This window comes from Castor canadensis, chromosome 4 (genome assembly GCF_047511655.1).
Source record: "Castor canadensis chromosome 4, mCasCan1.hap1v2, whole genome shotgun sequence".
Lineage (NCBI taxonomy): Eukaryota > Metazoa > Chordata > Mammalia > Rodentia > Castoridae > Castor > Castor canadensis.
This window is the reverse complement of record NC_133389.1, coordinates 176,163,843-176,177,139: the sequence shown is the minus strand read 5'-3', so window position 1 is coordinate 176,177,139 and position 13,297 is coordinate 176,163,843. Positions and strand designations below refer to the sequence as shown.

The 13,297-nt window shown below is 45.1% G+C and overlaps 1 protein-coding gene across 1 annotated transcript in view; it reads left to right on the top strand.

The window, feature by feature from the left end:
• The first annotated feature begins 634 nt into the window (after nt 1-634).
• Nucleotides 635-13,297, top strand: part of Dner (delta/notch like EGF repeat containing) — a 317,628-nt gene continuing 304,965 nt past the window's right edge. The window contains exon 1 of the mRNA XM_074071918.1: nt 635-990. Coding sequence (XP_073928019.1) covers nt 715-990 — 276 coding nt within the window. The 5' untranslated portion in view covers nt 635-714. The remainder of the gene's footprint in view (nt 991-13,297) is intronic.

Here is a 13,297-nt window from a genome sequence, read left to right as displayed (position 1 = left end):
GGATGTGACTGCTCGGTCCGCACCAAGAACATGGGCCCCGGACCTCGCCTTGAGAACTCAAGGTCACTTCCATGCCAGCTGGGTGGATGAGCGAGTGTCGGCGCGCTGGGTTCTTTGGTGGTGCGGGGGAGCTGCGGGTGGCAAGGGTGGTGAGAGGGGGTGGGGCAGCCCGGGAGAGTAAGGTCAGGCGGGTCCCCTACGCTGTCTCACAGATTCTGCGCCAAGAGGCCGCGGGTGGCTGCCGCGAGCAGTCTGAAGTCCTCCCTCCCGCCTGCGTGGACCTCTCCATCCTCTTTGCTGCTGAAGCATCGCCCAGCTCCCCGCCCAGACCGGCACCGCCACCGCTGTCCCCTCAGGCTTTCTTTTGGACACACCCGGGACTATGACCCCTTAGGGTTGGGGACCCAGGGCAGCCTTCCTGCAAGTGTTTCCCCAACTCACTGCTGGGGTAAGGTTCGCACTCCGGGGTCCTGGCGCCCCGCCTCCGTTAGCCCCGCCCCACTGGCCCCGCCCCCCGGCCCCGCCCGCGGTTGCCCGGGGAACCGCGGTTGCCCGGGGAACCACGGTTCCCGCAGCTGCAGGAGGCGTCCGGTCCCGCTGAGCAGCCCCAGCCGCCACAGCCGCCGCCGCTGCCACCGCCATCGTCGCCGTCGCCACTACCGCCGCCACCGCGCCCCAGCTCCGGCTCTCGCTCCCGCGCCCTCCCGGCCGGCCATGCCTCTCCGCCGCGCCCAGGCGCCGGGTGCGCAGCTGCTGCCCGCGCTGGCCCTTCTGCCGCTGCTGCTGGGCGCTGGGCCCCGCGGTGGCTGCCTGGCCAGCCCGGTGCCGGCCGCGCCCCTGCCCGCACCGGGACCGTGCGCCGCGCAGCCCTGTCGGAATGGGGGCGTGTGCACCCCGCGTTCCTCGCCCGGCCAGGAGCACCCGGACCCCAACGCTGAGCCCGGCTACAGCTGCACCTGCCCGGCTGGGGTCTCCGGCACCGACTGCCAGGTGAGTGGACGCGGCGAGCGCCATGCGAAGCGCGGGCCGGGGACTCGCAGCCTCTCTCCGCCGGCCACTGGCTCCGGCACTCCCGACTCCAGCTTCTGTCACTTCAGGAAGGGGACGGCCGGCCTCTCGGCCCGCGTGGACGCGCACCCCCGGGCAGACCCTGCAGGTGCCAGCCGAGGCTCTCGTGCCCCGGGGCCCGGCAGCCAGCCCAGCCCCAGTCCTCCCGAGCGGCGCGCCCTCCTGGCCGGGGCTGAGCCAAGCTCCACTAGAGCGCGGTCTTGGAGCCAGCGGTGGCCGCGCAGAGCAGCTGCTCCTGCTCCCCATCCCACAGGACGCTGCGTGTGTCCAGCGTGCAGGATGGGGGAGGCAGGTGACGGTGGGCCCTGTGCCACCATCGATGAGGCACTTTTCCTCCCTTCCTGCCCCCCAAGGCTCTGACAAGGCAGCCAGAGGCTGAGAGGGCACCCACCTCCCTCGGTCTGCGGCCAGCCGGCTCCGAGCTTAGGTGGGGCTACTGGGACAGGCGGAAGCAGCTGAGGGGCATCGGTGTCGCCTTTCTGGCTGGAAGCTCCTCTAGGCGCACGCTTGATGCTGGCAGCCAGGGCGCCCGCAGGGCACTGCGAAGCCTCCAGGAAGCCAGAGGAGGTGTGAGGGATGGGAAGTGGCCAGCAGCCGTCCTCGAATTTGGGAGTTCCTTGAGAATTTGGCAGAAAATAAATTTAATCTGCTTTTATAAGCAGGTGAAACCTATTAACATTTTCAGTGGGCGAATTGGTAGTGCATGTGTGCAGGCGGAAGACCCTCAAGTTTATTCCAGGGTGGGGATGAATAATGAATTGACCTGAGATGATTAAGTCAAACCATGTGAATATGAAACATGTTTGTGATCACATGCTTTCTTACATTTAGGGTGGAGGAGTTTGTTTCATATAAATTTGATACAGTGATTGAAGAGTTACTTTGACAATGCTCAAAGGGACTCTTCTTTCAAATTGGGGGGGGGGGGGACGGGAGGAAGGCCACCGTTTCCATATGGTAGGCTTTAATTTTTTAACAGAGAGAAGTGGGATTGTAAAGCTTGACCTTGACAGACAGAAATTTTGCTGTTTACCTAGAATCTTTTTTTTTCTTCTTTCTTCAATAGCAAATTCTGAGTCTGAAACTATCTTTTGGGTATTGGGTTCTTCCTCTTTGTTAGCCGGGTTCCACAAGCTTTAATTCCCCTTGGGAGATAATGATAAGGTGTTGGTGATGACATTGATGATGGTGATAGTGTGTTATGTGATAGGAACTGCTGGAGATTTGGGGCATGACAACTCTTGGGAGAAATGTCTAGTGAAGTTATTCTAACCATTGGAAGAAAGTCTTGCTTTTGCAAAAATGAAAACTGTACATTAAAAACCAGAGACTGGACTCATAGTAATTTTCTCTGTTGTGATGATTTTTTTATGACTTTTCCTGGAGAATCGAGCTGCCTGATTGCTTCCCATCAAACTGCTGTTATATTTACATGTCTGAATTCCTTCCTTGGAAGGAATAGATGATTTGGATCCAGGGTGAGGTGGGTGGGAGTAGACAGAAGAAAGGTGATAGTGCACTTGGCTTAGGTAAATGAGACATTGAGAATTTAACCCAAAATTGAGATTTTTTCACGACTCTAAAATAGATATAAGAAACCTTCAAGAAATGGAGGTTTATTACTCCTAAAAGATGATTAATAGAACGCATAAGTACTTTGATTTATCCTAATTTGTGATTTGAAATGCGAGGTAACGTATTCAAAGGAGTCATGAACTAATTTAGTCCTGCAGTACCAACTGGCTCAAAACAGATTCAGGTTTCCTGTGGAGCTTGCCCTGTGGTAAGGTAGACTTAGCTGCTCACCTGGACGCTCTGTGATCCAAGTTGGAGTGAGTGGAGTAACTGTAACGCTAACAGGAAAGCTTAGCGAATTTTGGAACCCGATCAGAGTTGGTTACCCAGAAGAACTTACTGAGATGATTCAGAGGTTCATGGCCCATAAAATATTGATCCCGAATGATTTTAACTTAATCTTTCATGAGCTTGCATTGGGACTCAAGATTCACTTTCTGTGGCATCAGGAAACAAAACAGGAAACAGTATCACAAAAGGCAATCTCAACAGAGAAGTCAGAAATCAAAAACAAAACAGCAAAAACCTACAACACTGAATTAAAGATTGGAGGATGGATGTAAGCCACTGCAGACAGCGGCATTGCTGAACTAGAGCCCAGTGCCCACCGGATAAGTTGGAAATGGAATTTTACCTGAATGGGAAGAGACTTTTAAACAGTGTCACATTTCCTCCAACTACAGTAAGGCAATCATTGTAGCATTACAACCCAGCCCTAAGGTTTCATTTTGTGTTGAAGAAATTTAAGAAAATCATAAACCATTAATCGCAACTGAAATGGACCAAAGCTGTCTTTAGCTTTGCTGTGGAGGGCTTCTTGTGTCACCAGAGTGACAGGAACTCATAGGATCTGGGAATTGTGGGTCACACGGGTTTGAAGTCAAGCTGCTCCAGTTAAACCTGCTGTGACAGGTGATGGGAGCTGACGGGTCTCGCTTTCCTCATCTCCAGACTACCTCACTGCTGTGTGTCATGAAGAGACAGACTCCATTTTTTGATGTTTGACTGCTGACAGCTTTTAAGCCTCTCCTCTCCCTTCTCCCTCCCCACCACATCAAGGTGAGCCGATAAGAAAGCCAGGTGCTCGTGCCTTTGTTGCCAGGGATGGCTCATCATGCCAGCCCCTGCCTGGTGCACCTGCTGCCCAACTCACCTCCCTTCCTCCCCCCCGCCCCCAGCCTGTTCCCTTCCTTTCCCTGAAAGTCCGTAGGATACTGGGCTTTTGCTGAAAATACTTTGCTCCAAGTTGACTCCAAATAAAATGAACACTGCTGATATGTTTGAAAAAAATGTCAACTTTATAAAAATTGAGGCTGCTCTTGTTCTTCTGGTTCAGTGGGGAAGCGGGCAGATATTAGAAGTGGGCAATTTTTCTCATCTGGTGAGTAGTACAGAAAACTCTCTTCTCCTGGGTTAACCACCAAACGTAGGAATCACTTTAATGTGTACTATTTTTGTTTGTAAAGCCTATTTTATTTTAATGAATTCTTTGCCAAATGTTCAAGCAATCAGACACCTGTTTTTTTTTTTTATTACCTACTCCCCAATGAGCCTATCATTTGAAAGTATAATAAAAATGTGGCAAATTTTGCATTTGGACAAAAAAGGGGCTTGCATAGCTGCTTTTATGCAAGTTAATGCTCCTTGTTCAGCTGATTCTGTAATCCTCCCTTCTGATTAAACATGCCAGCTTGAGTAATGGTTCTTTCTATTCCAGAAGAACCCATTTTTGATTGAAATTTGCTAACAAAGAAGAACGAGGAATTCCAGTTCTTTGAACATCAGTCTTCTCTACTGGACTTTTTACACACACACACACACACATACACACACCTCATATTATGGCATATGCAAAATGTTAAATATCAGCTGCAATGTTAAAGGACACTGCTTCTTTCTGTGGCTTTTCTAGTAATTTTTATGTCCTTCAGAGGGTCACTAACCATCTCTGAACGTCAACGTTCATATCTCAAAATGGATTAGTAATACTTGTCTTATTTTATCTATAAAATGATAAAACTCAGAAATGAGAACATTATGAAGTTTTTTTCTACAGAAATATGAAAGAATAAAAAATGTTTTGAAACATGCTGACCTGGAACTTGTCACCTTCCTGCCTCATCCTCCTGAATGCTGGCATGAGAATAAATTTTAAAACATTTTGATGAAAAGCAAATTGTTATACACATACAGGATATACTCAGAAAAAGGTTGTTTTTTCCTGTGTCAAATATAATTATAAATTTACTCAGTATTTGTGGTTTGCGTTCAATGAACAGACCATCTTTTCTATTAGGATGAATTCTGCTGTGGTGTAAATTTTAAAAATGACAAATGAATTGTATTACAAATTTTTTTATAAATGTGTAGCTCTTCTGAAAATAAATGACATCTCAAAAAATTCTCAATGACTTGACATTTCTTTTGAAAGAAAAGAAAAAGGTATCAAAATTCTTGTAACACTTTGAAGCAAAGAAGGAAATAGTTGGTATTCCTGGTGGCATTAAAGGTTTTATTTTGAGCATGATATTCCTGGTCACTCTTAGGAACTGTGACCTTTCTCAGCTTGGCCACCTGACAAACACACATTCCTGTCTTTAGCTTCCTTCTTAAGCATCTCATGTGACTTGGGATCATTCAAGTTGGTTTTTCTTGTGCCCTCATTCCACAAGCACCCAAAGAGGAAGAGAACCTAGTCTGAAGTTGAAGGCCATTTGAGTCAGAGAGCAGAATGCCTAGCTGTATTTTTCAGTATCCTTTCCAACTCAGGAGGCAGCCGTGGTCAGAGCTGCTCAGCCCAGAGACAGTCAGTGCAGAATCCTGACCCCATATCGAAAATGCCCACTGGCAGACAGAAGCTCTTTCTTTTCCCTTTCTCCCAGCTTCACCTGCGCTGGTGCTCACTGCTGGCTTCTTATTAGACTCACCTGGGAACAAACAGGAGCACCTGGGGCCTGGTAGCCCCCTCTCCCCGACATTCTGACTTAAGTGGTTTGGGTGGGGCTGGCCACTGGCAGCTTTTAAATTCTCTCCAGGTGATTTTACTACATCATCAGGGGTGAGAGGACCCCTGCTAGACTCCTGTCATTTCTTCTCACAGCCTGCTAGCATGCAGCACAGGACAGAGAAAAATAAGTTGCACCCACTTTTGCACCCAAAGCACATCCAGATTCTCAGGCCAGGACTTCCTGGACAGTTTTGAGTAGTTCTTGAGTGTATATGTTTTGCATGTCCAAGTGGATCTGGGTGGAAGGCATGCAAGCTGAGAGCAAGCCCTGGGTTGGAACCTGTCTCTGGCTCCTCCGATCAGCAACTCCTTCGTCAGAGGCTGAGTGTCCTCATCTATGAAGCTGGGATCCTGATGCCAGCCTCGGAGTTGGCTGTGCCTTAGAAAAGTGTCTAGCCCAGTGGCCAGCCCATAGGTGACACTGATGAAAGGAACTCACTTCCCTTAGTTCCTCCTGTGTTCCCCCTCACCAAGTGGGTGCAAAGAATGTAAGGAACAGGGCAAACTGAGCATGCGCCAGAGGTCTAGCCTGCTCTGTAATCACTGATTGTTTTTCTTTGAACTCACCAACCTGACTTCAGTCAACAACCACGATGCGTATATTAGAGCCTTGTATTTAAGGGCAGACTCCTCCCTCCACCCCGCCCCGGTGGAGTAGCTCTGCAGAGGCTGAGGGGCTGAGGGAGGGCGGACAGGTGCCCAGTGCAGGGGCTGCAGGTGGCCGTGTTACCACACCAGGCCTGTTTTGCCTGCTGTGCTGTGTGCCGGTCACCGAAAGGATGGGGTCTTACAGCCTGATGGCAGATCTGAGCAGGAGTAGCTTCCAGTACAGTGTCCTTACTGTCACTGCCTTGAGCCACTCGTGCCTTATGACTTTGAACGTGAGTACCAGGGAGGGTGGGGAGGAAAAAGATGTAGTGATACAACATCTGGAAGCTTTGGTTTCTGTACTGATGCTTCAAGTTGGTGAAATGTTATGATTTTTTTTTCTTTCCTCAAGCCAAAGAAAAGGCATAGAACTTTTGAAAAAGAGTGTGTATTTTAAGAGAGCAAATGAGTGCACTTAAAATAAAAGTCTTCAAAAGTGAAACACATCTGCCCTTTTTTACTCCCGGCATTCAAAGCCAAGCACACATGCTGTCCTTTAAGTTTCAGTGCTGGTTCTTACCTGGCTGTTGGAGTTAATTTAAGGGAGGATTTGTAATTACTTTGGCTTTTGCAGGGAGATGGAGACTCCTTTATGGAGTCTCTGCAGTGGAAGTGTCACAAGAGTGGAAAGGTTTGGAGATCAGATGCAGAGCCTGCCACAAATGTGCTGTTGGGGGCTGGGGAAGGACAGGAGAAAATCCAAGGGCTCTGAGTCTCACAGCTTTGTGGGAATTTCTGTAAGGTGTCATTTGGAGCAAAATCCCATGCTTCATTCTCAAGCAAAATGGAATGAATTAGAACAAGGCAAATGTTAAGTGTACCCTGCGTTACCTTAGGAAGTGAAGATTTAGTACAATGCAAAGAAACGCAAGATCTTCGACTTCAAGTTGACTTCACTCCCCTCCTTACACAAAGGTCCCTTGGGAGGGAGGAGCCACACAGACACAGGTTTGTGTAAGTACCATCACAATCACCACTAAAACGTCCTACTGCCTCTTTCTGGTGAACCGAGTCCCCAGCCCCAGCCCTGGCAGCCTCTGCTCTGATTTCTGTCACTGTCCTTTTGCTTTTTCTACAATGTCATATGGATAAAAATCACACTTGTGCTCTTCTCACTTACTGGGAATGCTTTTGGATTGATTTATGGTTCCACGTATCAGTGGTTTCTTATTTTTGCTGAGCAGTGTCCCATCGTGTGATGACATCAACATTTATTTTTCGCTAATTGATGACATCTGGTTTGTTTCCAGTTTTTATGAACAAAGCTGCTGTAAACGTCTGAGTGTGAGGCTTTAAGTGAACACATGCTTTCATTTCTCTCGAGTGAATAGGTAGGATTAGCCGGGATTGCTAGCTCATGTGCTAAGTTCATGTTGAAATTTATGAGAAGCAGTGAAACTGATTTTTGGAACAGTAATCTCATTGTATTCGTATCAGGAAAAAAAGAGTATCTGGTTCTTTGTGTCCCTGTCAGTTGCTATTCCAATAAGTGTGTTGTGGGTTTTTCTCTTTTTTTGCATTTTCATAATGAATAATGGTATCTACACATGTGCTCTCTGACATCCATACCTCTGTTCATACCTCTGTGATAGTGTCTGTGCAAATGAGTGTGAGAGTTTTTTCCATATTTTGCATAAACATTCCTTATTCTTATGTGACTTACAATATTTTCTCCCAACCTATAGCTTTTGTGTTCTTAACAGAGTCTTTCAAAGGATAGGTTTTTAATATTGCTGAAGTCTAATTTATTAAGTTTCTCTTTTTTTTGGTGGCACTGGGGTTTGAACTCAAGGCCTCACACTTACTAGGCAGGCACTCTACCACTTGAACCACTCTGCTAGCTCTTCTTTTGTGTGTGAGTGTGTTGCTTATTTTCAAGATAGGGTCTCACAGACTATTTGCCCAGGCTGGTTTCAAACCACAATCCTCTTGCTTTCTGCCTTTTGAGTAGCTAGAATGATAACCATGAGCCACCAGTGCCTGGCTCAAGTTTTTCTTTTATGGTTTGTGCTTTTTTGTGAACTAGAAATCTTTTCTCCTTTGTTTTCTCATTTTTTAGGTTCATTCTTGGTACATCCACTTGTTTCAGAAACGTGTTGAAAAGACTATCAATTATTTTGGCACCATTGTCCAAAATCATTTGGCCACATGTGTGTAGGTCTATTTCTAGACTTCTTATTCCGATCCATATCTATCTTTTCAGCAGTCCTACAGTCTTGAGACTACTGTAGCTTGTGGTAAGTGACATCAGGCTGTTGTGTCCTCTAAATCTGCCCGTTGTTTAGACTGTACTAGATCCTTTGCTTTTTAGAATGGCACAGAGGGATAGTCTGGGAAAAGTGTTTCTCCTAAACACATATTGAGATGACAAGAGTTAAAGAAAAAACACAATCAGGACAGAATTTCATACTGAGGTAGAATGTGAATGTCCTGAGATAAATTTTGTATGGTCCTGTTCTTCCGAGGACCAGCTTGAGAGTCTCCGAATCTCCAGGGGACTCTTTAAGAAGTCATCTATGCATGAAAGAACTGCTGGAATGGAAGGAGGAGAAGCTGGTTTAATATGCTGGGACCTCTGGGCACAAACTAAGGCCTGTGCCAGGAGCTGGTGCAGGACTGGGAGGTGTCCTAAGGTAGCATGGTCAGAGACGATGCTCAGTTAGGTTTGAATTTCAGGTATACAGTGAATACACATGTATGTATGTATGTATGTATACTTATGTAATGAGCACACGTGTACTCAGACACAGATAACGTGTGTCCCAAATAATGTCTATCAATTATGTAAAATGCAAATTTAACAAGGACTCCTGCATTTTAATTGGCTAAAGCTGGCAACTTCACCCCAAAGGCCTGACTAATCCCTGCTCTCATTCCCAGCTCCTTTCTGAAGGCTGCTCAATGGCACTTTAAATTCTTGCCAAATAATTACACAAGACAAATTTTATTAGCTTGCATTTTAAAACCAACTCATAGTTCCACATCTTCTTGGGCCTTTCTAGGATAACTGTCAAACCACTAAGGCATTACAAACCCACGGAAACATGGTAAGAAAGTCCTATTGGTAAACTGGTTGTACCATCTTCCCATCTCTTCTGCCAATCTCAGACCTCTGCATACATTGGAGTGTAATGCTACATTTTCCTCTCTCCACGTATAAACATATATGAAGACTATGTGGATACTTAAACGTACAGGCACATATTTTATATAAAACTAAATCATCTTATGTATTATGTTCTGTAACTTTTTTCTTTTATTTAATCAGAACATCTTACTGTGTCTTAAAATAGAAAGCAAACACATTTTTGATGGTTGAGTTATATTCCATTTTGAATTCCCCAGTGGAGCAGGGATCAAACCCAGGGCCTTATGCTAAGCATATATTCTACCACTGAGCTGCACCTCCAGTCCTCCACTGCTGAGTTATTTATCTATTCACTGAAACACATTGTTTCCAATTTTTTCTTTATGAATAAAATTGTACTGACCACACACACACACATACATATGCATGTAGTGTCCCACTAAATAGTGCTGAATTGTCATCCAGAAAGTTTAGACAGTTTTGCATACTTATGAATAGTATTTAAATAAATACTATTAAAAATAAGTAGATTTTATTTTTTGGGCTGGTGGGCTGGCTCAAGTAGTAAGAGCATCTGCCTAGCAAGTGTGAGGGCCTGAATTCAAACCCCAGTGCTGATAAAAAAAAAAACCAAAAACCAAAAATATATTTTATGTGTTAACTGATAGGTAAAACATAGTATATTATTGTTTCTCTTCACATTTAAAATTTTTAATTAATTAACTTGTTAATTAATTAACAGGGTTGGGGATTGACTGCAGGGTTTCATACTTGCTAAGAAAGTACCCTCTCAGCTACATTCCCAGCTCTCTATTTGCATTTTTAATCTATCAACAAGAAGAACGTTTCCTGTGAACTGCCTGTTCTGATTTTTGCCCGTTGTCCTTTGGGTTGAGCTTTCATTTAGTCCCATCCCATTGATTTGTAGTAGCTCTTCCTGATTGAAGGAAAACAGCTCTTTGACCTTTGAGTTGTAGATATTTTTTCTCTATTTATAACTTCTTTGCTTTTGCTTATGACCATTGTTTTATCTTTTAAAGGCTTGTAATGAGCTGCACTCATCAATGGGGTGATTGAAAAAGCATTAGTTAGAGCTGCATGTTGGAGCTACAATGGCTGAGGATGCTCCGAGTTGAGCCAAGCCTTTGCCATTGAAGAATTCCATTTCGGCTGAGATTTCTACTGAGAGAGCTGACCCTGTCCTCTCCTTAGAGCATATACCACATACAGCCTCAACTTTGGCCCATTTTAAGAAAGGTTGTCATAAATCATATTTAGATATTTTAATTTGTCTTGATTTTTTATTCAGACTGTAATATTGCAACCATTTTATCAGGATTCCTCATTTCTTTAAAAAATGCGATCATTTTTCTCCAGTGCTTGGCATGAGTTCCTTAGTATTTTCTTAGAATTTCCAAGTTAATTTTTATGGCATTATTGGATCACAGAACATTTCTTACAAGCCCTTGATGGTGTGGTAGTCTGATTCTAAAAGGTATCCCTCATCTAGGCTTGGGCAGAAAAATGCCTGGCTTGGTATCCAGCAAAGTGCACATGCCCCTTTGGACGCAATCTCCACCTGGCATTTTAGCACTTTTCCCCTTGAGAAAAACCTCATCTCTTCTGGCCAGGGACTTTTGGGTCCTCCATTTTCATTTTCACTCTTTAAAATTGCCCACTAGTATTTTATTTTAGTTTTTGGTTGTGCAAAAGGGAATTCTTTTATTTCTGTAGAAATGCCTCATAATGAGAGAAATAATAGGAGAGACAGAAAAATGAGGACTAATATTAGCATTTCTATGAGGCTCAAAATAAACTCTCAGCTGGAGAGAAGTAAATTTAATATTTTTTTTCTTTTACAAAGGGAGGGTAGGATGGGGCAGGGTGGAGATTTGGGAGTTATACTGATAGAAAGGAAGTCAACCTCTTTGTGTCTTAAGGAAAAAATTGTTAATCTTTTTTTTTGTTTTTTGGTGGGACTGGGACTGGGGCTTCAACTCAGGGCTTCATGCTTGCAAAGTAGGCACTCTACCACTTGAGCCACACCTCCAGTCCATTTTGCTCTGGCTATTTTGGAGATTGAATCATGCAAACTATTTGTCTAGGCTGGCCTTGAACCACAATCCTCTCCATTTTGCCTCCCAAGTGTCTAGGATTATAGGCATGAGCCACTGGTATCAGGCAAAATTGATAATCTTATGGCCAGTCTCAGTGGTGTGATGCTGACACCTTCTTAAAAGTCACAAGTTGATACTTTGCAAGGTCTCACTTGCTTCCCTTGCTTTCAGTGGAATTTCCTTCTACTAGATCTTCCTGGTGGCATGTGAATACTCTTTGAGAGCCCTTTGTTCTTTCTCCCATTCTTTTTGGAACTATCGTGTCCTGAATAACATTGACAGGAACGCTATCCAGGAGCTGGAGATCAGCAGGGGACAGGTGTCCACAGGGATGCTTTGGTTCACCTCCTCGCTTCCCTCTCCCTGCTCCTTCCCTGTGCGTTCCTAGAGACGTCCCCCTCACCTTCAACCAGGTCTCCTCAGAAAGAGGAGTCTAGACTCTTGGCAGGGCTCACCAGGCTCCCTCCGAGTGTCTCCAAAGGAAGGATGCCTGTCTTTTGATGTGATGTCCTAACCAGAAACCTGGAATGACATGGAAAGTTCTGGTACTCTGTTCTTAGGACTGTAACCACAGTGCATTAGAAAGAAGCTTGGTGTGCAGTAAGCATCAATGGATGTCATCTGTATTACAATGGTCAGTAACGAGTCCTGAAATGTTCTGCGGTTTCTCTAATACCTTTTGGCCTATTTCTCTGCACCACAAACCATGCCAGGCATGTCCGTGGCTTCTGTGTCACCTTAAATTTTTTTTATTGACTCACATAATATAAAAGCAACCATTTTAAAGTGAATAACTCAGGGACATGTAGTATGTTCACAATCTAGTTTATCATCTGGAAAGTAAATGCCATCCCCATTAAGCAATTAATCCCCCTCCAGTCTCTGGAACCCACAATCTGTTTGCTGTCTCTGTGTCTTCACTTGTTCTTGATATTTTACGTAAGTGGAATAATACAATATGTGATCTTTTGGGTTTTTTGCTTGGCATATTTTTTGTGAGATTTCTACATATTGTAGCACGTATCAAAAGTTCATTTCTTTTTTATGGCTAAATAATATCCTTTTGTGCATATATATAAATATGTGCCATATTTTGTTTATCATTTAATCTGTTGATGAATATTTAAATTGTTCCTACTTTTTGGCTATGGTGAACAGTGCTGCTATGAATATTCCTGTACAAGTAGTTGAATCCTTGTTTTCAATTCTTTGTGGCATATACTCAGGGGTAGAATGGTTGGGTCATGTGAACATTCTGTATTTAGAGGAGCTGCAAGACACTTTTCTATCTGTCTTATCTTCTTATACAACCAGAGCCCCAGAATCCTCCATGGATGGTTACTTGCAGCCTCTATCCACATGCCAGACAGATGTCCTCTTGCTATTGTCCTTGCCTGGGCAGATAGCATCCCAGAAGCTCCAGGACACTCTGCTGGCCTGACTCCATGGTCTCTTCATGTAAGGGCCCAGCCTCTCATGGCTCGCTCTTGGGATGGCCTTGGTGTTGGAGACTCTGCCAGGCTCCAGCACTGCTCCTTACTGCCAGTGAGTCCTGGCTCGTTCTAGTTCCTGTGGTCTGTTGCGATCCTCTGAAAAAGAGCTTGCCAGAGACTATGGGAGTGGACTTAAATGTCCGATTGTTCAATAACCTCATTTTACTGAAGAGGGAAAACTAGAAAAAAATACGCCAGGCCATCCAGATCGTAAGTGCTGCAAAGGGCTAGAGAAAGGTCTCTGATACCTGGTTGGTGGCCTTCTGAGACCCTGTAGTTCTCCTTTCCTAGGCCCTGGTCC